The following is a 25355-nucleotide window of genomic DNA, read 5'->3' on the forward strand; positions in this document are numbered from 1 at the left end:
TTTGAAGGCTCATAACAAGATAGAATTCTCCAGGTGAGAGGGCAACAAAAGATTTGAAGTCTTTGAACATGAATGAAACAGTTTCAAAGGAGAATAAAAGTGACAGACAATTATGGAGGTTCTTTTAGTCCCTTGCTGCTAAGCAAAAAACTGGAGAAACAATACTAAAGGCCACAGGAAGGCATTGTAAAATTCTTCATTGAACACAGAGGAAGAATCTACACATTGCCTTTTTGAGAAGTAAAATTGGACTCTGAAGAAACAGAATGACACAACCAGTTGTGGCATGGCAAAGGAAGAGGCCATCGTGTGGTTTAATTTTTTACCAAGAAACTACTGAATGACTGGTATTTCAAGAATTTCTCTGACCAGCCAGGTTGCTGAGGAGCTTTCTGGTTGGACACTCACTGCCCATTGCTGATGACCATGTGTGCTGCATATGAATAAATGCAACTGTGCCCAGGGAGTGTGAGAAGGACCTCACTGTTCTGTGCTACAGTGCTTGTGTATGAGTATTCTCTTAGGAATGTACACGTGTACAAGGAACTAAAGAAGAATTGCAACTTCCTTTCAATAATGCACCTTTTTTTTCTTTTTCTGTTTCATGATCTAATGATGGGTTCAAGTTGTAAAAATCCACATACGGAGAATGAAGGGATCCTTTGGTAATGTGAAGTTACATGAATCTAATACTAACCCCTTAACACTGGATGAAATATGAACATAAAATTTGAACATGTAACAGGTCATATGCCACTAATTAAGAATATAATTGTATTCTGAAATCAAAAGATTGAGAGAAAGACCTTCTTGATATCACATCACAATTACAGCTAACATTTTGGGAGAATATTATTCTCTAATATCCCTTAAGAAACTTGATTATTTTCTAAGGCCATTTCTTAAGTGACAATTTTAATTGCCATTTCACATAATGTACTTAATTTAAAAAAAATCTGAAACACCAGTAAATGTTAGATGACTTATAAGTTTCTGTCAGTTACAACAGTTACATTTAGATTTTAAATAATTATCCAAATCAGGAATTTCTGTCTTTTACAGAAACAAAATTAGCACAAACTAATAATTTCTTCTGAGAAAAAAAGTCATTAAATACATTTCTTAATGAAAAAGTTTTTCTCCAATTACAGGTTATGTTAATATCCATCACTATTTTTATTTCAGAGTGGAATATTCATATTTTCAATATAAGAGCACAAAACAATTCAACCTTCAAATGTATTTCACAAGTAATTAAAAAACCCCAAACATTACCTTTCTTTTCAAGGGACCTAAACGTGCTGATTTAGCATCCTGTGCTTTGTAAGTCAACCACAAGGCAGTGGCCACATGCTGGACAAAACAGATTGAATCTCCATACTTTATTTCTGGGACTCCCATTCCATCAATGTCACGTTTGAGACTTGATTCCTGCTTTTCTTTCAGCTCCTAAGGAGATAAAATAAAGTTGGTATTTAATCTCTGTACTGGAATAGGATAAAGCATTGAATTCTGCACTGATACATATTACAATACTGAACAATCTTTATGCTACTTATGCTGTTAAGATGCAGCTAAATTTCAATTCACATAACATCAGCTTCTATCCAATTGATCTTTCAGACTGTGATTTAAAATAATTTCAAATCTGAAGCATCATTTTCACTGAAGCAAGAAAAATCAAGTCAAATTTGTTACAGTGAATTCATACCAAAAAATCGTTAGCTATTTATCTTAACCTATTCAATAATGGAGTTACTGATCTAAGTTTCAGTTTAACAGTCTCTAGAATTCTATGTACCCCAAATTTTTGAATTTTAGCTTAGAAGTGAAAAATAAAAATAAACCTCTTTTGCAATGTAGTTAAAATATTTTTATGCTGAATAAATTTTTGTTTATAATTTGTATATACAGATACACACTTTGCTTAGAATAATGCCTCTGTGTTGAAGAACCATCAGAACAGAAAATACTCATTATTTTGAAGTATGATTCGGTTTTATATTATCTTTACATTTGCACTTCTCAATGCACTTCTCAAATTAAATAAATAATGTTTTTATTTATCCACTTTGTAAGAAGATTTGGATTCTTTCAAACCTCTTTTAAAGACATTGCTCAATGCTTTGCTAGAAAATCCATTTTTTAAGCCAAATTTATTTCTTAATCCCATTATTCTTCACTCACAACTACCAGATTTTAAGGCTTCAGCACTTTAAAATAAATTAGTTGTCCTTTAAAAAACAATTTCAGGAATAAGAACAGAATTATGCTGCAAACTTTGTAATAGCAAGTTATGGATAAATGCGATTGTGCTGTTTTTATATGTGTAGCAAGGTTTTTTATTTCAAGTTATATAATGTTCAACATCTGTGGAGTAAACAAGAGTCGTATTATATCTATACTAATCTGCTTTCATTTAAACGTAATTTAACTGTCACATTGCAACAATACTTTCAGTTGAAACAGGTAACATTATAATGCCAAGATGAAGTTGAATGAAATTACAAGACCTGCTTGTTTTACCATTTCAATGTCAAGACTATAAGGAAAATGTCACATCATATTTATGTGGACCGTGCTGTCAAGTACAGGAAAAGATGAACTATTTCAGTACACATTTGTGAAGGACATTCAATGAAAAATACAATAAAATAGAACAAATTCACTAAACAACTCACTAAACAATTAATTATTTGTCTTTACATAGTAACCTGAAGATTAAAACTTTTTTCTTCATATATGGTGTCTGCATCAATAATCAAGCATCAATGAAAATTTCAGAGAAAGAAATCATAGTGTGGTAAGAAGCAATCCTAATTAAGGGTTTTTTTAAATAAAATTGAGTTATATTGATCCCTTTTGACAACACTATTCATAGTAAAAAACCCCAGTATTTTTCATTTCAGAAATAAATTTTTAGAACTATTTCAGGGGCCTGAAGGTTGTTTTCCCTTTGAGAAATACAGCACAAATTCCTCTTCATCGTCTTTTGCGCTTTGCTCTCTGTCCAGCTTCTCTAGGATTTCAGCCAAGTAATTTGATCACAGTGAGCAAAGACGTGGTGTATTTTATAACAGCTGAAAAGTCAGAAAGATTATTAGGGGAGAAGGGGGAAAAAAACCTTCTCTTATCTAGATATTTTTACATATCTTAACAGTAAAGTATCCAAACACTTTGACTTTTAAAACCTTCTTTGCAGCCTAGTCTCAGTTTAACTCCCTCCGGCCATGAATTAAATCATGGAAGTTGCTAAAGGAAAAATAATAGCAACAACAAAAAATACCCCAAAGCAAGCCAATCAAACAAAAAAAGATGGAGTGAACAAAGGTATTTTAGGGCAAAGTTGTCAAAAATGATATTTTCAAAGGATGTTTAATATACTAGAGGAAGGGCAAGAATTAGACAGTGAGAAAGAATCATAGCTTCCTATGTGATTAAAGGGATATGAGGAATGGCAATGTGAACAGAACAAATAAACTTTCTTTACAAAGATTTTACAATAGTCAAAATACAGTAGGGGAAACATTTTTGCCACCTTAAGGGCTTGTTTAGACAGTCCTAAGAATGGCAAAACAACCTGGCTGCTAAACATTACTAAATCTAACTTTCATGACCTGATTAAAATTTTATCTTTTGATATTGCACACTGTTATTGTGTTAAAAGTACTGCCACAGGTACTCCAATACAACCAAAAAAAATATAAAGGTCTACAGATATAAGAGCTTGCTACTGGTATTATTGTACTCTGTATACTTGCTTTATGCATTTGTACAGTCTAGTAGACAGGGGAAAAAACTACTTTCATTTCACCTTCTATTTTCTCTTCCCATAAAAAATAAGTAGAAAAAATAGTTTAATACTGCATTTGAAATGCAGTGCTTACTATATAATATATATATAACTATAAAATATTTAGTTCAAAATAAGTATTTGAACTTTTAGAGAGAAATTTAGGTAAAGGCCTTTGCAATACCTATGGTCTTACTACAAAACCAAATTAAACTTCATGATTACTACCATACTATTACGACATCCTTATGCCATGTTGAGTCCCTAAGACAGCTACACATTGGCAGTAATATTAAAATGACATCAAATCCTTCTGCATGAGTCATCTGTGACTTTTGAATGTGTCAGAAGGTTATCTACCAAGACTATACCAATAACTTCTTCATTGTCAATTTTACATACCACCACAAAAATTAAATATGAAATCTCAAATATTAATTCTGGGCTACACAAAATAAAATAAACAATTATTTTTAAATATGCTTTTGCTTGCACTGTGCTTAACCTCAAGGAAATTTGTAAGCAACCCAAGATTCTCCTCAGCAGTGTATGCTGGGCCAAGTACTGTGCTGGAATGAGAACATCCTATTTCAAAACAGGATTCCATCTGGTGTAGACAAACTGATGTCTCTGTTGTCACAAGGCATTACAGATCTGTTGCCTTAAAATATAAAGGTTGAAATTTTAAAACTTGGTCAAAAGTAAGCTCTACATTAAAAGCAATAAAAGATGTAATTTAGAGGGAAAGGTGGTCCATCAATTTCTAATGCTTGTAAGATTAGTTTGCAGCAATTAGGAAGCAAAACATGCATGCATTACTTGTTACTTTCATTGAAATCGACACCATAATGTTCTTTTGCATATACCTTAACTCTTTTAAAAGTTCCCTTCTGTTCTTATTTATCAAAAACATGTTAAGGAAAACTCTTATCTGAATTTTATAATTTAAAATTAGTGTTTCAATTTCCAGTGTTATGGAAAAAATGAAAAAAACATCGAAAGTAAATACACTATTAATGCAATCATAGGTTTTGACAAGCAAGGAACACACAAGATTGCTGAAGTAGAATGTAACAATGTTGAGGATGAAGGTGCTTTTTCAACAAGAGGATCTCTATAACAATTGCTGGAAAATAAGACTTTCGTTAAGTCATATGTTACAGGCTCCTCGGTAGACTTGAGGATTTATGTGCATATCCACATAGCCCTGCTTTCTGGCAAAGACAATATCTTTTTCTTATAAAACCCTTTTTCTGGCTTCCAAGCTGGAAAGAATACCACAATGAAGAAGTGTTTCATTTCCTCTTGAAGCTCAGCAGCAATGCTTATTGTAAACAACCTGGTCTGAACCAGTGTTGACCCTACCTGAAGCAAAAGGCTGGACTAGATGGCTTTCCAGGGTCCTTCTCAATCAACATTATTCTATTAGTCTAAGGGATGGGAATGCTGTAAGAGGACAAGTATCAAGCACCCTATTTTAAGAATCTGTACACAACTGGACATGAAGATATTAGACAAATATCTTGAAAATTTCCTCAACTCATGCTGTGTTAAGGTACATGCAAGTGAAAAGGTTTCTTCATTGAGAAAATGAACCAATAAAATGTTTACAATTACATTTATGCAGAAATTAAGATAAAAACATCTGCATATATCAGATCTATCTATTACATCTTTTCCCTTTTTTTCCTCAATCTTTGTGCAAGCAGCACTTGGTTTAAGTATCCTTTTCTTCTTACAGTCCAGGTCGATCTTTGGGGTTTATTCCCTTCCCAAACATCACTTTTCTTTCTTCAGGAAAATTTCTCATTGTTATTCCCCTCGCCTTTGGAAACACTAATGTCTCCACCCATGGGACAGTGCAGCTCTTACATGCCCAAACAATAAATAACAATTCTTATTCTTAGAACCATATTCATAACCTATCATGAGGTAAAAACATTATTTTCTGTATAGGATAGTACAAATGGGTCAGGATGATGAGACACTGAGCTTGGACTTAATATAAAAATGTACATTAACCACTATATTATGTATAAGCACAGTAGGCATGAATGACTTCTGCATAATTAATTACTACTGTACTTCAGCTTAGCCATTTTGGGCACTGCACTAAATTTCATTAGTGCGCCTTTGAGGCATACCTCAATAAAAGGAGTAAGAAAATAGGGCATGTTTATTCAATGTAAAAGAAATAATTTTATGAATGTGCATACATAACCCCTAAATTTACATACTTAAAATGTATACATTTACATGCATAGATTAAAATACTGAAAAACATCAGGACAGCTGGTGTCCAATTAGGCAGTGAACACATCAAAGGAATTTTAACTCAATATTTAACCTCTAACTGTGGCACTCCTGGGATATACTCACCATTCTTACCAATGATTTGCCATTAACGGGAAAGAATTACAGCTGCAATAAATGCCCCAGAGTAACATCACATGTACAATCTATAGTATATAGCCTTTACACAGAACAAAATATTAAAAACTATGTGGTAAGTAAATCTTAGCAATCTAAGAAAATTTCCTGATAGTTTTTCAATTATTTTGATTGGCTAAAATAAAAATTGATGAAAAATCATAGTCAGTCACACTAATAAACATCATTACTTTAAACATGCTAAAAAGCAGTATTTGATTTATTATACAAACGGAAGTCTAGCATTTGTTGATACTCTTACTGCTAGATTTTATCTAGTTCATACCTAATTTTAAAGATTCTTTTTCACTTTGGGATTTCTTTTTTCTTAATGGTCATATAGCATTCAGAATTATGTGGAAAATTTGGCTGTTTGTAGTCAATAAAAAACTCCATTGTAACGGCTATGGCAGTTATTTATAAGTAAAATCATGAAAGAATGTAAAAACTTTTAATCATCTTTGATTATAAAACCTTTCACTTCCTAGGGAAAAAAAAGTTATTAATTTTGCCTACCTCCATAATCATTCTTCATTGTCTCTCCCTTGTACTGTTTTTCCCAGCTGGAAACAATGAAAAAGCTAATAACATGCAATTAGCGGCTCACTAAAGAGCATAATTTGAAAACATATGGTTTAGAAATCACTGACTACATTTGTCTTACATTTAGGAAAAATTTGAGTTCAGTTCTTATCAGCACACTGCATAAAGAACAGCAACTGAACTGAATTCAATTGAACTCAATTATGACAGATAGAGCTGGAACGTGTAACACTCTAATGAGATTCTATCCAACTAAAATAAGTCTATAATTATTAAAGTATTCATATTAAACCACTATATCTTGCACTGTATTTAGTTTTTATCTTGGTTTTTTAAACTGGTAGCAGTTTAGTTTATTCTAAAGTTTATTAATCGCCCTCATTTTTCCTCCATGAAATCTTTGTTATTTTTGACAGTGGTGGTTTACATCTAAATTTAAATGCAAAATCCTTAGCATTAGCTTCAATTTAGAAATTACAAGTAATTTATACAGTTGTTGAAACAATTCAGATTTAGTATTTGAGTGCTCCACATTCAGAACAAATTCACATGGTTTTTATTTACCTTTGATGCTCTAAAACAAAAGGCTGTGGATGCTGTGTCTGACTTTTCTCTGTCTAATATTACCACTCCTTCATCCTCATTCAGAGCCAAGTACTTTCCTGTTGTAATATGCCGAAGACGAAAAGGCTGCCCCCATCTGATGTTACTTCCACTCCAGCTAAACATAAAAGACATCAAAAATAGTTTAAATAAGTAAAACTAGAATTTCTTCTTCTTTAAATGATATTCAGAAAATAGAATATGCAACATATAAATATATATTCCCTTTTTGGTTCTGATGTCAATACTTGCATTAAATCAAATGTAAAACTGTTAATTCATTTGCAGAGGGAGCCCTGGAATGGCTTCCATCTTCTTGTTTCTACACCCTCTCCCCATCTCATCTGGGTGCTAAATATGGTCTCCATTAAAAAATCCTACATACGCAAATTAACTACTGTATTGTAGGTGACTGACAAAACAAACAAACTGAACCTAAGCAGGGACTCAACATTCCACAGAATTTTCCTACATCTGAGTTAGTTATGAGGGTATTTCACTTACAATCACAAACACACCAACACCAAGGGTAAAACAAACACACAGTTCAGGTGACCATCAAAGGCCACACATACTCTTATGATATATATTGAAATTTCACTTGCAGGGAAATAACAAACAGATAATCACATAGGAAGGAGATAATCTTTAAAAAATTAAAATTTAAAAGCAAAATATCAGTACCTTATTCGAAGGGGTTCTACTCTCCACAATGACCTTGCTCGAATGCCCGCTCCTCCAGTTTCATAAAATACTTTCCTAAAGAAAATATTCAGAAGACCATTTTCTTGTGTTTATTTGTGCTTACATAGTATTTATAACTTACTTCTCTGGAAACTGTACATGACTCACTGCTTTTCTCACAGTAAACAAATATCATCGAAAGGACAGTAGATTCCTACTCATTAGTGGGACTATGATAAACTATCCAAATGTCCCAGGTAAATTAGATTATTTCCATTAGGGGAGTCTTTCTCAGAAGCTGATAAAATGCTTAGCCTTAAAAGTGGCTTGGGAAACTTTTCCTGTCATTTAATCAGCAAAAAAAAAACACCAAAACGTAATTTCTATACTTCCCAAGATATTAATCTACATTACCAATGGTTTTAAATACATACCATATTTTTTAAAAAAGAGATGTACATTTTCAGATGAAAACAACAAGAACATGACATCAGAGACTTCATTCCTAAAATTATCTCTATGATTCTTTCTAAAGGGCAAAAAACTGTGGTGAAAACAAAAATTCTGTTATCAGAATTATTATAATCCTGACAAAACAGATAATGCATTCAGAGAAATAAAAAACAGGAAGGGAAAGGATTATGCCTTTACTATAGTTTAGTTTTCTTGAACTATTAGCTGAGGGTTAGTAAAGTGTTCTAGTGCAGAAACTAGAACAATAATCAAATAAAAACAAAGAAAAACTATGGTGGATTAGCCCTGTTCACAGGAAGTTTTAATGTCTTAATAATCACTCTTGTCTTGTGATCTAATCACCAGAATTTGTATAAAATTTCTCATTTATAATGAGTATAGGAAATATAATGGATAATAGGAAAGGTCTGAATGCCTACCAAAAGACGAAAAACTTTCTTACTTGTTATTCCTCTGAGAAGGACTAATCCATCCTAGCATGCACAGAAGCTGGACCCTCTATTGTACTTAACTGTCTGAAAAACTGTGCAGCAAGGGAATTGAAAATCTGCCTTCCTGCTCTGGCAACTTGACTGAATACAGTAAATACATACACAAAGATGTCACAATCTAGCTGTTACATAGCTGAATTAAAGTAGCATTTTGAAATGCAGAATTTTAACTGGTTTTCTAAATTGTCAAATTCTTTTCCTACTTTTGACGGCTTGCAGGCAAAAATTTCAAAAGCCTGTTTAGTATTGTTCTTTTGCAACAATGGGACCTGAAAATCAACTTCTAAAACAAAAGTTTTGGTTTTCATAGCTGAGCAAGTATTTCTACTTTCTTCTATTTTCTACTATTTTCTTCTACTGAGAACACTTAAGGGAGTTGCTCTTAAGCAACATCAATAAAATTCTGGCAGAATCATGAAGTATATTGGAGCATGGCTAATCATTTGCACCCAGCAGCTTTATAAGATCATGGACTTGTATTTATACATCTACTTTATTTAGGAGTCACACTTAAGGGCACACATGTGATATCAAATATTTCAAAATGTTAGTTGACCAGAAGAGTAAGAATAAATATTGCTCATAGTAAAGGTAGTAATATTCCCTACACACCTTATCTTGCATGAAAATGTATTGGTAATCTAGAATAAAAATAAATAATAATAATAATAAAAAAATCCCTACCTTTCAACTCATCTTCCTTTCCAGACTCTCTGAATTTGATCTTTCAAGGTCACTTCCAATCTGGCTGTTACATGATTCTCTCAATATACTGAATGCACAATAACTATCTGGAGCTCTCCATTTTTATTCTATGTCTCTGGTCCCTCTGACCTTACTGATTTTACTTTTGGCAGACTCTGAATCCTAGCTAAGCTCAAAACTAAGTATTAATTTCTACTCTCTCTGACCTCCTTCCTTTCTCCTTGGCCCAACTCAACCATTCTATCTCTAAAGGACTATCATAGGCATAGTTCAGTATCACAGATACAGTTCGGTTCACCTGATATAGTCATAGTCTCTGTTCACCTCTTATACTTTTAATTTCCATACTTTTAAAAATTTCAGATATTTTTCCAGCTTTTTCTATATACAGCACTGGACTAGAATTAGTGACCTGCTTTTCAGTAATAAAGCTCTATATAAAAAAGAATAGCTGTTTTTTCACAACAGCATACACATAACATTTTTTCATCTACTTGATTCCATCTATACATCTTATTTTTTTCTTGCCAAGCTAGCCTTTTTGATGTTCACTATTTCCATTTGGCCTGTAAAAAAGACCTCAGGATTCTTGTCAGAGAATAGTCTCTTTGTAGTCTCTTTGTGAACTGTTAAAGAGCATTCTTTACAGAAACGCTCAAAAGTAAGACTTCCGTTTTATGAAAAAAACCCCTTCACTCTCATCCAACTTAACTTATGTAACATTCCTAATGAAATGCATTGAACTGATTAAGTAAAGAGATGGAAACAAACACAACCATTTTGTACATCTCTCTCACCCGTTCTTTTTATTTGGGGTTTTTTTGTATTTTCATTTTGTTTTGTTAATGTAAACATGACTACTACAACAAACACACAGTACAAACTTGGCTTTACATCTATTACTCAACTCATAAATCCAAAAGAAAAGACAACTTCAAATCATCTGTCACTATCACATATTTGAAAATTTTCAAATTATTCAAAATAGCATTCAAATTTTTTCCAGTTTTAGGATTATAAATATACAGATTTCATTCAGACAAACAAACATTTTAATTTTACCCTTTTATTTACTTAACATAAAAAACTTGAAGCAAATCTGAAGGCAGTAACAATACACATCAACCCTACATATGAATCACATCATACTGGGGAATAGGACTCTACATTTAGTTTTAATATTAGCTATATCTGACTTCTAGAAAAGTGAGAGCATAGCAAAGTACAGCATTTCTGAACACATAGCTCAGTGTCTATTTTAACCTTCCTAAAACAAGTCCTTTATAAAATAAGTCTGAATGCAACATCCTAACATGTTTGCCAGTATTTTTATACTAGGTGTGTACATCTTCATACACAGTCAAAACATTTTTTCTTTTTATTTACATTCATGGAGAGAACAGCAATAAAAATCAGTTTGGGTTCTCTTTAGGACTTGGAGATGTTATTACTGCACAGAAATGTAAACATGGAAAATTTAGACCTGACTTAATTGAATGTTACTTGTGGTATCATATTAGCGAAAGCATAACTTATTTACCACAATAGGTAGAAAGGTCTTATTTGTTGAATATGATTTTAAAAGCTAGCAGGTTTATATGCCAAAATTATTAGTTTGCTTTGCTTCTGAATAACAAAAATATTTTTAAAATACAGAAAAATTCAAATAATAAATCAACATAATAGATGACAACTGTAGATATAAGTTTAATACAAAAGTGTTTTAGTCTAGCTAATATGATGTAGTTTGCTTAATATGTTAATCAAATTTTAAAATGCAAAAATTTGCAAAAAAACCCTGCAAAATATATAAAATATGAAAGTCATTGTAGATGCCAAACTTACAGAGATATTTCAGGGATTTGGGTTATTTTCACATTACCATCTTCCTGCCAACACTTTCTTACTTCTACTTGTAGTATTAACTAGAGACAAGCAACATAACAGGATGAAATCTCACTGTAAATCAGCACTTGAATTTCAACAATGAAAGAAACCAAAACTGATTTTCTTAGTAGGTCTCCACTTCTTGTACAATGTCATTGCCTAATTAAAGACTTCTGTAAAGAGTGTTTAATCTACCTAACCTCAAATTCAATTGATATCCTGTTTCTTTTTTGAAAGAAGGAAATGCAAAAAAATGCACCATCACTTACTTGTGCTGTGAATCATTTTGATCTGTAGATGGAATTGTCAAGCACTCATCATGGCCATGGAAAAAACGTACTACATGCCCACCAAGAAGATATCCTGAAAAAGAAGCTCATCAACTTGTTAACTAAAACACTGACTATGAAAATAACACACTCATGAAAGTTTAAAAAAATTCAAGACCCATATAAAATCTATTTTCCAAATTTCCACTCATAACTGAAACTAATCAAGAACAAATTTAATGTGTCAACACACTGGTTTTTAGTACGTTTTCATTTTTAATATTGGTTCTGAAAATGAAGACAAAAGCAAACTTTTACCATTTAAAACTCAAATTGGTATTCTGAGACAGAAAAGGAAATTAAAAACTTCTTTAAAACAACAAAAACAATTATTGTTTTAAAAATTGAATGCTTTAGGCAAAAGCTAAATCAAACAGATAATACCATAGTTTCCTCCCCCTTAATACAGTTTAAATTATCTCAATGCAAAATAGTTTCATGATTTCATCTGTTTCTTCTGACATTTATCATTTATGTCAGAATAAAAGTGCAGCAGGAGACAGAGGACAGAACATTTTGCAGTTCTGAAGATTAAGTTTAATGGAAGATAACTTTCCAACCCATTTAATTCAAAGAGTACAGGTCAAAAACCAGGGACTCTGCCTCACATTAGAAAAGGAAAGACAGAGAAGGTGTAGGAGAATGACTCATCAGATCCAAACTATTCTGATCTTGTAAGTGAAGTTACTGCCTTGTAAAAGAACACACATTAAGGAGGAAGGGCAGAAGGAAACTCTCATACTGTCCAGCTGATTCAACATAGATTTGTAAATGAGGAAAACTGTAACTGACAAGTACAGCCTTGCCAATTAATATAAAAGTCAAAGCAGAGAAGCATTGGGAAAAAATGTACTTTTCTGTTATTTATGTTTTCTTGATGGTTTTACAAATATCACAAAAGCAGCATTGTCTAATTCCTAATCTAGTTTTAGACTCGGGAAATCCAACTCTCTCTCTCTTCATTCCACTTGAGCTAGACTGCTGTGTCTTTTGACATACGATCATCTTTCAAATAAACCATTCTGAGAGTGTATATAAAACCAAAGCCTAAGTAGTAGAGATAAAATTGACTGACACACAGAAAATCTACTTCTCTTCTTACTCCACCCTAACTTTTTTTAAATTATATTATGTTGTATTATGAAAATAATTCTTGGTCACAGAGTATAAGGCTTCCAAACACAGCAAAAGACCACTACGATGATTAAGAAGCTGATGGATGTCACACATGAGGAAAGGCTGAGACAACCAGAGAAGGGAGAGGGCAGGGCGGGGCAGGGCGGGGCAGGGCGGGGCAGGGCAGGGCAGGGCAGGGCAGGGCAGGGCAGGGCAGGGCAGGGCAGGGCAGGGCAGGGCAGGGAAGGGCAGGGCAGGGCAGGGCAGGGCAGGGAAGGGCAGGGAAGGGCAGGGAAGGGCAGGGAAGGGCAGGGAAGGGCAGGGAAGGGCAGGGAAGGGCAGGGAAGGGCAGGGAAGGGCAGGGAAGGGCAGGGAAGGGCAGGGAAGGGCAGGGAAGGGCAGGGAAGGGCAGGGAAGGGCAGGGAAGGGAAGGGAAGGGAAGGGAAGGGAAGGGAAGGGAAGGGAAGGGAAGGGAAGGGAAGGGAAGGGAAGGGAAGGGAAGGGAAGCAAGACATTTCTCCAAATCAGGTGATGCTTCTCAAACATGACCATCAAGTGTCATAACATTTCCAGAAATAAATCCTGACCCTGAGGTGTAGGATTTAGGCTGAATAAGAGATGACCATAAGGATGCATGGCTGTGACATCCAGAAAAGATATTGGGAAAATGTCTGTAAAAAGCAGAACTAAGACACTGAAATAGGAAGTTTGAGAAAACTGCTTTTCATATTGCCTGTACCTTTATCTCTCTTCTGTGTTGTCTGTAGTGGGAGAACAGTAATCAGGAAATTTGTGTGCAAAAATCCAAGTTTTCTGGCTTTACTTATTCTGCAGCTCCTACTCCACCAAAGACAACTAAGTCTTCGTTTCTCATGCAGCTTTAAAAACGTTGTTATTCTGAGTTCCAGCACTTATTTAGCTTTTCTTCAGTAAATCCAGCTGACGTATCTGCATTTCCCTGTTTCCCCGTCAAGTGTTCTTCTCTCCTAAGCTCCTTTTCAATACTTTCATTAAACCTTTTGGCTGATATTCTGAGGGGAATTTGGTTTTAAGTTTTCCTCTTTATCAAAACCATAAATTAATCTAATTTATATTCATGTGTAAGTAAATAAAATTGCAAACCTTCTGTAATATTGCTTCCTGAGCATATAGGATGAACATTCCATAGTGTCTGCATAAAGGAAGCATCCACCTGAATATTTCCATTTGACACAGAGAGATGCTGAAATAAGAAAATGGTAACAGGAAACAATGAAAATTATGCACTTAAAATATTTAGTATAATAATTTATCAACAGAAGATAATGTATCATAAATATACAAATTTCTTCTAAAATTAGTATTCTAAAATCTGGAGAAAGACATGGAAGCAGTTTTGTTCAGGAGGAGGGCCTCACATGCACACACACACATATACACACACACCCCATTTCAGTGTAGAAAAATAGAAATATATTATAACCGGACATTATTCCCTAGATTAGAAAAAAATAATTCATAAAAATACCAACCAGATAATCCCACAGAACTGTGTATTTTCCCACCATTTGACCACTATCTAAAGAAACAAACTTACCAGATATCTTTCAGAGGACACACTGACCAGGATAAGGTCATCACCTATTCGAACTTTTTCTCCTTCTGACCTTTGTTTTGAAGCAGGATGTATTGTCCACCAGCATGCCTCTCCTAAAGGACAGAGGCACTAATCAAGGTTCTACAAAACAGACAACTCCCAAGAAATCTAAGGATCTTTATACAGCATTGAAATATCATTATAAAAATTGTCTTATAAGACATTCACCTTATAAATCCACATAATTTCTCTTTTCAGTCATTTTCAATGCTTTTCTTTTTGCTTGAAACTTTTTATCAAATGATCTTTTCCATAAATTATATTTCCTTTTTCAAGTACTTTTAAAGACACTGTTTATAAAACACTGCTCAGAACTGCTCTTCATTTAAGGCTCTCCTTGCCAGGAAATTGCTGACAGCTACCTTGGTCTTATTTATCACCTTTTGTCTCTTGTTTAATGGTCATATTCAATTCACAACCTTCTGTATCACATAGCATAACAAACCTGGAAGCAGTTCCACCAGAACTACCGACCATTTAATTACAAAATAGCTGAGCCTAATCATAGAATGTTTCCTACACGTTCCCTAAACATAAGATTCCAGCTTACTCTGAACACATACACAAACAGACAAAGACACAAAGACATTCTGGGAAGATGACCTAATTCATTTCACACTCCTCAGAGTGTGAAAGATCAGACCTGGAAGAAAACAAATTCAACAAAACTTTTTCACCAGACAATGCAAAGTGGGAGGGGAAAAAAGGCAAATTTGGTAGAATCAAAGTACAAAAATTTGTTTGATTGATGAAGATATTTCACGTAAATCCTCCTTAACACAAAATTTAATAGCCAGTGGCTTTTCCCTCTGCTACATGAAGAATACTTCCTGCCACAGAAACTGATTTCTTAGCACAGTTTCATAGATGAGGGAGTAGGGCAAGGGGAAATGATATTATGGCACTCAGTTTAGGACCTTTCCAGGCATGCAGTAGCTACCAAAGCCCTCTGAAACAGAACTAAGCTTTTTTGCATCTTACCTATGTGTACAAGGGTTTTCTCGTGTATGTACAGTTAAGCAAACAACTTATAAGATACTTGTTATAAAACCTCATAGAGAGAAGCAGATATATGTACAATAATTCTAAAAAAAAGCTATAAAATTATAAAAACAGATTTCACTTAAACTGTTTTAGTAGATATTAAACACGTGTATTCCTTTTATTACATAAATTAGTTTTCTCAACATGCCTAATGAAAATGTTCTCTATCTAAGGCAACAATCAAAGACAGCCAAGTAACAGGCTGCTAATATCTGTCAAAAACCATCTTCTGTATGGCTATAAATAACTGAAAGACAAACTTCACTCATTCAAAAGATAAACTTTTGTAAAGAGTTGCCTGAACAGATTCAAAGATTATTGATTTACAAACATTTTAACACCTACACTGCCAGTGTCTCTTTGTCATCAATTAGTCTATTTGATTTTAATTTATTTTCAAAATAATGAAAAGACAATAGAAAGCACAGGTTTGTAGTACCACAATCAGTATTTCTTTATTTGAGCTTTACATTAATGTAGTGTGTATACAGGTACTTAGATTTTCCCTTCAAGATATATGTCTTGGCCTGATTATTACAGAGTCACCTGTTACTTTCTGAGGAGTACTCAGCACTTTCAGAAACAATGACCACTATGTAAACAGCAGCATGTAAATCTATTTGTGGCTCTTTGTGGCTAAGTTACCTTTAAATTAATTTAATATGGCTCTCAGTGGCAACTCCTAATTTATATGTGTTTTCATGGAAGTACAATTTTTTTTACTATTTTTTTTCTGTCAGCAGTAATGGTAATGGCAGAACTCACAGAAATACATTCATTAGATTTCTCATAATTTCATGTTTGTGTTGTATCTCTTCCTCTTTGTCCCATTATTGGTTTGTCCACATTATGCATATATTTCTATCCAGCTCTTTTAGCAATGTCTTCTGGTTTCCACATATTTTCTGGTTTCCTGCACTACAAGTTGCAAACTTATTTTGTTACTTGGTTACAATTGTGAATGTACCAGTGTATGTCTTTTCCACACACTAAGTGTCCAAACAAACAAACAAAACCAAATAAAAGCATCAAATTTATTTTATTCAACAGAATTGTTTTACTTTGAACCATTATCATGCATTTTATTGCAGCTGTGTTAAGTCAGTTTAATTGCAAGACTCTCACATTCTTACACAAAGTCATTTAATGTCCTGAAAGTAATTTATTTCAGTCATCTTATTTCTGATGAACACATAAGGATCCTATTCATAAGCTTACAGTTACATTAAACTCAATGCCTCTTCTAAAACCAGAAATGGGTGACTCATTTTCCTTCAAAAATAACTTGCCATACCTGCTGCATTTTCTCGTAGTCCCACATCAAATGCAAGTTTATCTGTCTGGGATCTTGATGATGTTAAACATGTCAAATACTGCAAAATAGTGAAGTTATTGAAAACAAAAACCCAACAGCATCTATTAACACACATGCCAAATGAATGCATTCACATTACTTCATCTTACTATCATACTTCATTTTTTAATGAGTTAAAGACAATGTGTTATTCATACAGAAGCTCTTCCTGAGCTTAATATCCTTTTCCTCTGAAGCAGATTTCCACTTCAGTTTTGCAATTTAGCTTCTTCCTTCTGAAATTTCATACAGCTCATCAGAAAGGAACAGGCAAACATCTAATTACAGCCCTATCATAAGACGTTTGATTCATGAAAACATTAAAAAACATACCAAAACCAATTATTATACTTGCAACTCTGGTATATCAAGGCAACTACAATTTTCAATGTTCATAAATATAAGCAAGATCATTTTAAGATTAATGTAGCATTTTCTAGTACAGGAAAAAGGAGGGAAGTGTTCCCCTGACTTCTCATTTCTTCAGCCTTGTATTAGGTGTATTTACATGGGCCCTAGTAGGTCAAAGATTCAAAACAGCTGAAAATTTTCAGCTGTAGAATCTAGTACGATGAAATGTATACAAGGCAGCCTGAAGACAACACCTTTGTGGGCATAATCTCTGGGAGCTATGGGATGTCAAATAGAACACCTTATCTTATAAAATATGACGGGGAAGAAAATAATATATATCACAACAAACTCATTTGCTGTAGAGATACTTGCTAATAGAAGTATCATTAAAATAGATTCCTTAAGGACACAGAAATAACCCATGGCCAAAGGAGCTTTTCAGCTACAATTCTGAGTTAGATAAAGGATCTGAATTTTAAAATATCTATTGTGTTGAGACACCGCAAGTCATTAACTTCTTTCTCATCTAGTGCAGAAGATAGCTTGGAAAGAACCTTACTGCAAATTTCTATGGTTTTTGATTTGGTGCAGAGACACCTGTTTTCACGCTCCTGTTCTTGCGGGTGCTCGCGCACTCACCATTTCACTGAACGAGTGCCGCAGCAGGATGGCGTGGCCGTACAGCAGGGTCCGGTGGCCACCCCCTTGGGCTGCCTGCAGAACAGGATGGAGGGGTCAGAACCCCACTGCTCGGAGTGGGCCATGCCAGAACTATGCAACAACATGAAGAGTTATGGCAGTTCAAGGAATAAATGCAAATATTCCAACCAATTATGAAATGTACACACTGGGGGAAAAATCATAGTAATGAAGTAGCTACAGCAATAACCAAATATCTGCCAAAGGAAAAAAATGTTGTTCTTTGACAAAGGCTTTTATTGATACCTAATTTTTATTATGATTTAGTAAAACACAGCATTTGCAAAAACATATATTAAGTTAAATAAGATACTACTTACCTTTCTTATAAACTTCATGCAGGCATTAAAAAAATAACAACAACATAAATACATATATACCTACAGAAACCAAAATCTGAAAGAGAAAATAACATACCTACTTCCCAGAATAGTTTAAGCATATACTAAGAATATCTACTTGCTAATATTAATCTTTAGCTTGTTTCAGATTCATTAAAGCAACTGCATCTACAATTGAAACCAAGTACAGTTATTAATTTTGAATATGTTAAACTTTGACAAGATCAGGGAGAGGCAAAACTGGATTTTCCATTTGTGTCCTTTAGAGGATTTAACATTTAACATATTTTGAATTCCTTTTGAATGCCATTTAAGGTCAGTTCTCATCCTTGGATGAGATTTGGAAGGGACAAAGGTAATTAAGGTAATTAAGGTAATTAAAGAATACTCCAAGAACTCCAAGAATAAATAATGGTTATTATACATCGGTAGGCAAATGGTTTTAAACACTATGAATAATACATCAGTTAAACTACCACCAAGCTTCTTCAAAATATGTCATTCATAAAAATGGTTTTAATCCTTCAGGAGCTTGTCACTGCTTGGTGAAGGAAACTGGAAAAATGTGTAGCAGTGAATATAATACTTCTTTTATGCATTATTTCTTTTAAATGAAAAAGTAAAACCTTAACAGCAAACTCAACTCTAATTACAAGCAGGTCATCAAAAGAAAATTAAATGCATTCCGTTTGCAACACATATATGAATATTGAGAACAAGCAATGAGACACTTCCTGCTATTTGATTACTGAAAGTTTTTAAATGAACCACTTGTAATCTTAAGGCTGACTTATTTAAAAAATAAACAAAAGAAGAAAACAACATGACCAAACCAAAACCAAACCTCCAAATTGAATAAGCTACAGTCTTGCTCTAGAAAAATTCTGAAACTAGCAGAAAACTCTGTTCCAAACTAAATTTAATATGAAAAGCAAATCTTTTTTTTATTCCAGCCTTGCTATTAGTATGAGCTGCTGTGCTTCTACTACAGCTTCCCCAATGGATTGTACCTAACTTCAAAATAAAGGCAGGACAAGATAACTTCAAAGCAAATACAGAACAACAGGTTATATTATATTTTTTTTTGTCTACTGCTCCTTAAGCAAGCATGTAATAATTTTCACCAAAGAGATTACATGTCCTCTACTGCCCAAATAAAATATTCATATATCATTATTAACATCCGATTAAATCTTTCAGCTGCAGTTTGGGGTGAAAATTTTGGAAATATTGAAAACTATATAATTTCTAGAAATGTTTAAATCAATCTTCTGATTTCATAAGCCTATACTTTTATTTTCATCAAGATTTGTTTTATAGAATGCAATGTAATTGCAAAAATAAAAAATCACACATTTTATGCAGTGGAAAACAAAATGTCAGTATTAATGATGTCTGAAAACCACGTATGCAAAGGTTGACAGTGCACGATCAGAGGTGATAGAACTCCATCTTTCCCATCTATCTAATAATATGTGCCAGTTAAAGATCTGAAGTGTAGAATAAGCCATTAGGTTGTAAAATAAGTAAAGCTGTAGAGTTTTATCATGCTCTGTTTGTAAGAGAATAAAAGTTCAATTCAGTTCAATTCAGCTGAAATTGGGTAATTATGGTCACAACATCAAACTGATGATGTTTCTGGATTTGTGCATCAGAAATATTCAAAAGATAGTTGCATCAGCTCCTCACTGCCAAAGAGAAATTAATGTGATTACAGAAGTGGAGCAACAATGTCCCAAGAATACTATGACATCAGGAGCCTCTTCTAGAAAACCCTGGACAAGGAAAGAAATGAGGAAAATCTCTATTCAGATTTAATGTTCTTTGAGATCAATTTACTTACCCCTTCACCAGCATTATCTCCTGTGCTGGCAAGCATTTCTTGAAGGGCTCTGACAGATAGTGATTGTTCAAGGACAAAATTACAGACGCAAAGATCTGGAGGGACATACTGCAAAAATAAATGAAACCGTGCAAGAACAGATCAGCAGAACAGGTGAAACAGGATGAAAAGTGTTTGTTTTTTATAACACAGTGAACATGTGCTTATTTTAATTTTTGAATCTATACTCAATGTCTACTCATATGCTTTTGAGGTGCATGCTATAGTCCTGCATGAAAACAATATAAATCCATTCTTCATAAATTGACAGCACAGCAATTTTACTTTCCTTGAGCTGTATTCCTCACAGTTAAATGAAAACTTCTTCAGGTTCAATTACAAAAACTTTTCCCCTACATATTATTGCTTTCCTGTCTTTTAGAATGACACCATGGATATGGTATTTGTTCTATAATGTCACTGAAAAAACAGAAGAGAAGGTATATGATCTTATATCGTGTATGAGGTTGATAGAAGATATTTAGAGCAGGAACTAGATAGCTAAGTTTCAGAATCTTATGACATCATAATGTGAACTCTTTTAGGAAATCTTATTTTTTGAATCAGTATGTCTCCTGGTTTTGAAATATGAAACTTCACAGCAGACTTTTATTTTTTTCCAATTTATTGGCACTGATATGTCTAAAGGAAAATATGCCCAAGAGAAAAAAGTCTCAAGGGGAACCATCAATGTACATAAATATACGGCAGAAAAGCACAAAGACAGATCCAGAGACTACACAGCAGAACAGAGTGAAAGGACAAGAGGAAATTGATACAAAATGAAGTATAGGAAATACTTTTGAAAATGACAAAACCCTCCTACTTAACTGTGAGCATGGTAAACAGTAGAATAGGTTGCTGAGAGGTTGTAGAGTCCCCACCCTTAGAGATACTCAAACTCTGAGTGTCTTAAGCAATCTGTTTTGTCTGAGACTATTCTAAGAGGAGACTCTGGACTAGACGACCTTCACAGATTTTTTCCAACCTTAATTCCGTATTCTAGACGCATGAAAAAGATCATGGCTGTGGATGAACTTTAAAGTGGATACGCACTCATTTTTTAAATCAGAGTGACAAGAAAGAATGAAATTCTGGATAATGTGGCTTTTTAAGGTAGTGAAAAGTGAAGAAATATAAACAATTTAGGAAAAAGATGCAGAGAGAACAAAAGAGAGAAAGGAGATCCTCCTCTAGTTTAACATTCTGCTCTAGTAGAGGTTTACAGTTTCATCTCTTGTCTCCTTTCTCCTCTCAAGCTCTGCTTATTACCCTGTGTCTTTTGGGGTTTTGTCTTCACACATCTCTAGCATCTTTTTTCAATTTGCCATTTTTAATCTTTTAAAATTCTCTTTCACTTAATCATTCTTATCCCTGATTGATAATCACTTTGGGAGCAACACTCAACACCAGATACTAACAGGTGACAATGCTTCTAAAATTATCAGTCCAGTGTATCAATATATTTGAACCTATAGCAGTAATAGAAAGATGGGGGTTTAGTGAACCTAAATCTTAATAGCACTCTGGAGACCTTATCTTGAAAAGAGGAAGTATTTCAGTTACAGGAATTTTCTTAGTTAAAGAATAGCAGCTTTTGACTGGTCACGGGTGTGCCTCAAAATTTATTTGGAGTATGTAGGAAATTTTTACAAACAATTCTAAGATGCAGTCGGGAAGAAAAGCACACCTAAGGTCCCTCTAGCATCACATTTAAGAAGCCATAATTGAATGTGCTTGTGAATAAGTAGGTTAACATTCACTGATCAGTTACACCACTTGAGAGTATCAGCTTCTTACTTTAGCTTCTGATGTTGGCTCCAAAAAGCACAGGCGATTCCCAAGTCCCTCAGCTGCCAAGCAAAACTTCCTTTGTTCTTTGTGAATACTGGCGACACACTGAAGTACTACTTCATCATCCTGTCACAATATAAAGAACAAGAAAAAGAATTACTTGGAATTTATACACATACTATAATTTTAGGAAATGCTGCAACATCTGTTGAAAATTAAGGCATTATACTTCTATATCATGTAATGTACATATGTAGAGATTCTTTTGATGTATACCTATAATAGACTTATAAACATATTAAGATTTCTATATAGATTTGTATTGAAGACTTTATCAACATGACAAAGACTGCACACACTTTCCAAGGCTTTTACAAGCATTGTGTCCTTTTGTTTCTTTGGTGATACAAAACAAACTGTTAGCACACTGTTACTCAGTTTTACTCAGCAAAAGTTTTTTAATGCTTGCAGTGAAAAACCTTTACTTCAATTTTCAAACAACAGTGCTATTTTTAGCACAGTAAATTGTCAACACTATTTCTCAGAATGCAGAATCCTAACTTTTAAGTTCATGTAATACAGAAATCTATGTGAACAAAGATCCAAGAGGCATTTTTCAAGAGAAAGTTCAAATAAGTCATAAGAACTTGATCCTCAAAAGACATATCCCAATTATAAGAACACTCTGGAAAAGCACTTTTACAAATTGTTGCATAACATAATGCCAAACATATAAAGTGCCAAGCCCTTTTTCACCTCTTAATATGTGACACTGATAAGGCTGATATAAGTGAGCCAAAAGAGATTATTTTTACTGTTTGAGCTGTGTCAAAGCTATATACAGAATCAAAAATAATTTTATTTTCCAACTTGTCCACTAACTAAGAAAAACACCACTGAGAGAGTAGCATGTAGAAGCACTTATTTTTATACAGGCAAGTAACTGTTCACCAAAAGACACTGGCTGACAAGTTTTTAAGGGGGCGGAAGCTGATAAAACAGGAGTGATGTGATATGTCACTATCCCCTCCTGCTACAAAGTTACACTGGTGTCAATTATTATTATCAAAGCAGATACACAACAGCCGCCTGTGCTGGACTCTGAGATCACTTGAACAATTATGTTCTAAAAGCAGCACTGCTATTTACACTCCCCTTATGCAATTGCAATACTATGACTCTAGCACAGCTTTGGGCACGGGAAATACAAGCTGGCAGAGGCAGTCGTTCTCACCAGAGGAACTGTGTGACACACCCTTTAAAGAGGGAGATCAAAAGCATGTGTTTCACTTGTGTGATTTCACAGGTGCATGCAAGTTACAGGGTTTTTTCGTGAGGATCCTTCACTGCCTGCTTACTACTAGTTACTGAAATGGGCAACTATTACATTTCAGATTAATCAGCAGTTATAGATAGTATTTTTCTCATCTAGATTTGCATGACAATCAATAGTGGTTTCAACAGTACAGAAAAAGAATTCAATAAATTTTTGCAAACAATTCTAAAATGTAGCAGTTAGACAGAATTAATTAATGCTAAAAAATTATCTTTCCTCCTGTTTCTTCTGCTTCCCTTTCTGTAAAATGCTATCTGAAATTTTCAGCTTTCAAGTTCTTTAATAAAATTAATTTTTTGCTGTTTGATCTTCAGTGTAATAAGTTGCAAAATATTGCCAGTAAAATTTATCACTCACTACATGCCTCCCCTAATGAATTTTTAAAAATTTGCATCAGAATCATATCTATTTGGTGGGGAAAAATTAGAACATATGTAACATAAAAATAAAGATGTTTAAAACATTTTTCATCATCTGGTTCCTGTATCAATATTTGAACATACATATTTTAGAGCTAAAAATAGTAAAATACTAAAACATGAATTTATAAATACCAAGATTTAGAATAAAATTGAGATTTGCAACTTAGCATGCACTTACCATTACATTAAATTACTTCTACATAACTCAAATTGTATTTATTTTCCCTGGTACACTGAAGTATTCATCATTCCACAGTGGCGCATATATATATATCCTCTATTGTAATTCATAGTACCCTAAAAAATAAAATTATGTCTTCAGACTTCTAACAGGTGTACATACTATCTTTTATAGGACAAAGGGTAACAGCTTCAAACTGAAAGAATGTAGATTTACATTAGATATACACTGGCACAGGTGGCCCAGAGAAACTGTGGATGCCCCATCCCTGGATGTTTTCAAGGCCAGGTTGGATGGGGCTCTGATTAATCTGGTCTAGTGGAAGTTTTCCCCACCCATGGCACTGGGGTGGAACTGGGTGGTCTTAAACATCTCTTCCAACCCAAACTGTTGTAGGATTCTATGAACATACATAAAACTTACTTTAAATGAGAATTAATCAATTAAATGAACAATTTCCTTTTTAAATCCACATGCATAAAAGGACAAGAGTTCCCAATATAATGAAATTAATATTTTAATATTCTAAAATTCAGAAAAATAAGCACTTAGAATTTACACTGGCACCAGAAAAACTTTATCATTCATTAAGGGCAGCAATCCCAAAATACAAGCCCAGAATGTCTTGGGAAATGTATGCAGCATTCAACACTAATGTTTTATGTTATTTCCCTAAATGGCCAATGTGCCTTTTCCTTTGTGCTACAACACTTAAGCTGGGCATCTGCTGTGTAGTATAAAAAGCTTCAATTTTTTTTTTAATGGCAAGAATATTATATTATATGGTATTTCAGAATGTTTTGCAGCAATGGTTTTTAAAAAAAATCATTCATAACTGAGCATAAAGAATTAGCAAAGCCTATACAATCGGCAAATGAGACAATTATTCCCTGTTAAGATGATTCAGTATAAACATATTCTCACTGAAAATCATCATTCTGGCTGAGGTCTGTAATTGCTTTTCTGGCCTGAAGAAGCTAACAGAAATTAGTTTTATGGAGTTGCTATGCTATCATGAAAATCCAGCCAATGTCTCAGTAGTACCTTGTTTTCAGTACCTAGTTTGTGAACCATGAATTCAAATAATTTAAATGGTTTTGATTCAATAAGTGTTTAAAATACAATTTTTCTCATCTAGCAGCTCTGACATTTCCATGTTCTAGTTCATGTATTTTAGGGGGTGGGTTTTGGGGTTTTTGTGGGGGATTTTTGTTAAATTTTACACCTAGTATAAGGCTGATAATGTATATGAAACAT

The 25355-nt window shown here is 33.7% G+C and overlaps 1 protein-coding gene across 1 annotated transcript in view; it reads right to left on the reverse strand.

Moving 5' to 3' along the window:
- The window catches only part of RYR3 (ryanodine receptor 3), a 189194-nt gene that overhangs the window by 121698 nt on the left and 42141 nt on the right, over nucleotides 1-25355 (reverse strand). The window contains exons 2-11 of the mRNA XM_063398804.1: nucleotides 22166-22285; nucleotides 20327-20434; nucleotides 18083-18157; nucleotides 17030-17108; nucleotides 14632-14744; nucleotides 14178-14277; nucleotides 11880-11973; nucleotides 8054-8128; nucleotides 7331-7487; nucleotides 1276-1449 (exon numbers count right to left, since the gene is read on the reverse strand). Of these exons, the coding sequence (XP_063254874.1) occupies nucleotides 1276-1449; nucleotides 7331-7487; nucleotides 8054-8128; nucleotides 11880-11973; nucleotides 14178-14277; nucleotides 14632-14744; nucleotides 17030-17108; nucleotides 18083-18157; nucleotides 20327-20434; nucleotides 22166-22285 (1095 nt within the window). The remainder of the gene's footprint in view (nucleotides 1-1275; nucleotides 1450-7330; nucleotides 7488-8053; nucleotides 8129-11879; nucleotides 11974-14177; nucleotides 14278-14631; nucleotides 14745-17029; nucleotides 17109-18082; nucleotides 18158-20326; nucleotides 20435-22165; nucleotides 22286-25355) is intronic.

The sequence above is a fragment of the Prinia subflava genome, chromosome 5 (genome assembly GCF_021018805.1).
Source record: "Prinia subflava isolate CZ2003 ecotype Zambia chromosome 5, Cam_Psub_1.2, whole genome shotgun sequence".
NCBI classification, from domain to species: Eukaryota; Metazoa; Chordata; class Aves; order Passeriformes; family Cisticolidae; genus Prinia; species Prinia subflava.